We start from the raw sequence: 1,388 nt of genomic DNA, 5'->3' as shown, positions 1-1,388 counted from the left end.
AGATGGGGCGGAAAGCGGGGAACGCGGGGAAAAAAAAACGGGGAAAATCCGTTGAGAAATGGGGGAGAAAACGGGGGAAAACGGCAGCCCCCCCCCCCCCCGCAGTGTTTTCCACCCGGAATGCGGCACGGAAGAGCTGGGAATTCTGGGAATTCTGCACAGGTTGTGGGGAGAGGGGGGTGTTTCCTGGGCATTTTTCCTTCCTTTTTGGCTGTTTTGGGGGTCCGAGTGCCGCGCGGGAGGGGGAAACGGGGAATGTTGCGGATTCCGGGAATGTCGGGGATTCTGGGAATGTCAGGAATTCTGGGACTGTTGGGGATTCTGGGAATATCCTTGGTGGATAAATGGAGCCCAGGGGGGTGCGTGGGGGTTTCCCACCCTGTTTTTGCCCTTTTCGTGCTCAAAAGCAAGGTGACATCCCAAAAAGTGCCTGGAATTCTGCTAACATCCGGAATTCTGGGAAGGACCCTAGTGGATAAATGGGACCGAGCAGGACGCACATATATTTTCCGTCCCACTTCCTACCATTTCCCCCCATTTTCACACTCCAAACCCATCCCCACCCCCGCAAAGTGCTTTGGGAATTCCAGGAATTCTGGGAATGCCAGAAATTCCGGAAAGGAACCCAGTGAACAAATGGAACTGAGAGGGGTTCACATGTTTCTCATCCCATTTCCCCCCCTTCTCTCCCCCATTTTCACACTCAAATCCCACCCCGAGGCTCCCCCTCTCCAAAAGTGCTGGGAATGCCGAAAACACTGGGAATTCCGTGCATGTCCCTAGGGAATGAATCGAACCGGGCAGGACACGTGTGCGTTTCCCATCCTGTTTCCCATCCTTTTTTTGCCATTTTCCCCCTCCAAACCCATCCCAAAGCYCCCCAAAGGGGCATCAGGAATTCCGGGAACACCGGGAATTCCAGGAAGCACCCTAGCGGATGAATGAAGCTGAGCAAGACGTGTTTCCCATCCCCTTTCCCATCCCTTTCTTGGCCATTTTCGTGCTGAAAATCCATCCCCAAGTCCGCCACGGGGCGTTGGGAGTCCCGGGAACGGCGGGAATTCCGGGAACGGCGGGAATCACCTGGTCGGTGACGTTGATGTCCACGTACTCGCAGAAGGCGTAGCCCTTGGAGAGCCCCGTGGCGCTGTCCTTGACCAGGTTGAAGGCCTTGAGCGGCCCGAAGGACGTCAGCAGCTCCTTGACCTGCCGGGAATGCCGTCCGGGAATGCCGGGAACGGCGCTGCGGGAAGGCCCGCCCCCCCCGGCGGTGTTCCCGGCATTCCCGGCGTTCCCACCTGGTCGTCGTTCAGGTAGTTGGGGAGGCCGCCGATGAAGAGCTTGTGCGCCGAGTCCGGCACCACCGTGGAGACGACGCCTGCGGAAAA

The 1,388-nt window shown here is 57.8% G+C and overlaps 1 protein-coding gene across 1 annotated transcript in view; it reads right to left on the bottom strand.

Annotated features, from left to right (window-relative positions):
* Positions 1-1,083: 1,083 nt before the first annotated feature.
* Positions 1,084-1,388, bottom strand: part of U2AF2 (U2 small nuclear RNA auxiliary factor 2) — a gene marked incomplete at both ends in the record, with an annotated part of 5,642 nt that continues 5,337 nt past the window's right edge. The window contains 2 exons of the mRNA XM_026052811.1: positions 1,084-1,206; positions 1,299-1,378. Of these exons, the coding sequence (XP_025908596.1) occupies positions 1,084-1,206; positions 1,299-1,378 (203 nt within the window). The remainder of the gene's footprint in view (positions 1,207-1,298; positions 1,379-1,388) is intronic.

This window comes from Nothoprocta perdicaria, unplaced genomic scaffold (genome assembly GCF_003342845.1).
Source record: "Nothoprocta perdicaria isolate Ctin4 unplaced genomic scaffold, notPer1 scaffold_910, whole genome shotgun sequence".
NCBI classification, from domain to species: Eukaryota; Metazoa; Chordata; class Aves; order Tinamiformes; family Tinamidae; genus Nothoprocta; species Nothoprocta perdicaria.
This window is presented reverse-complemented; position numbering and strand designations above follow the sequence as displayed.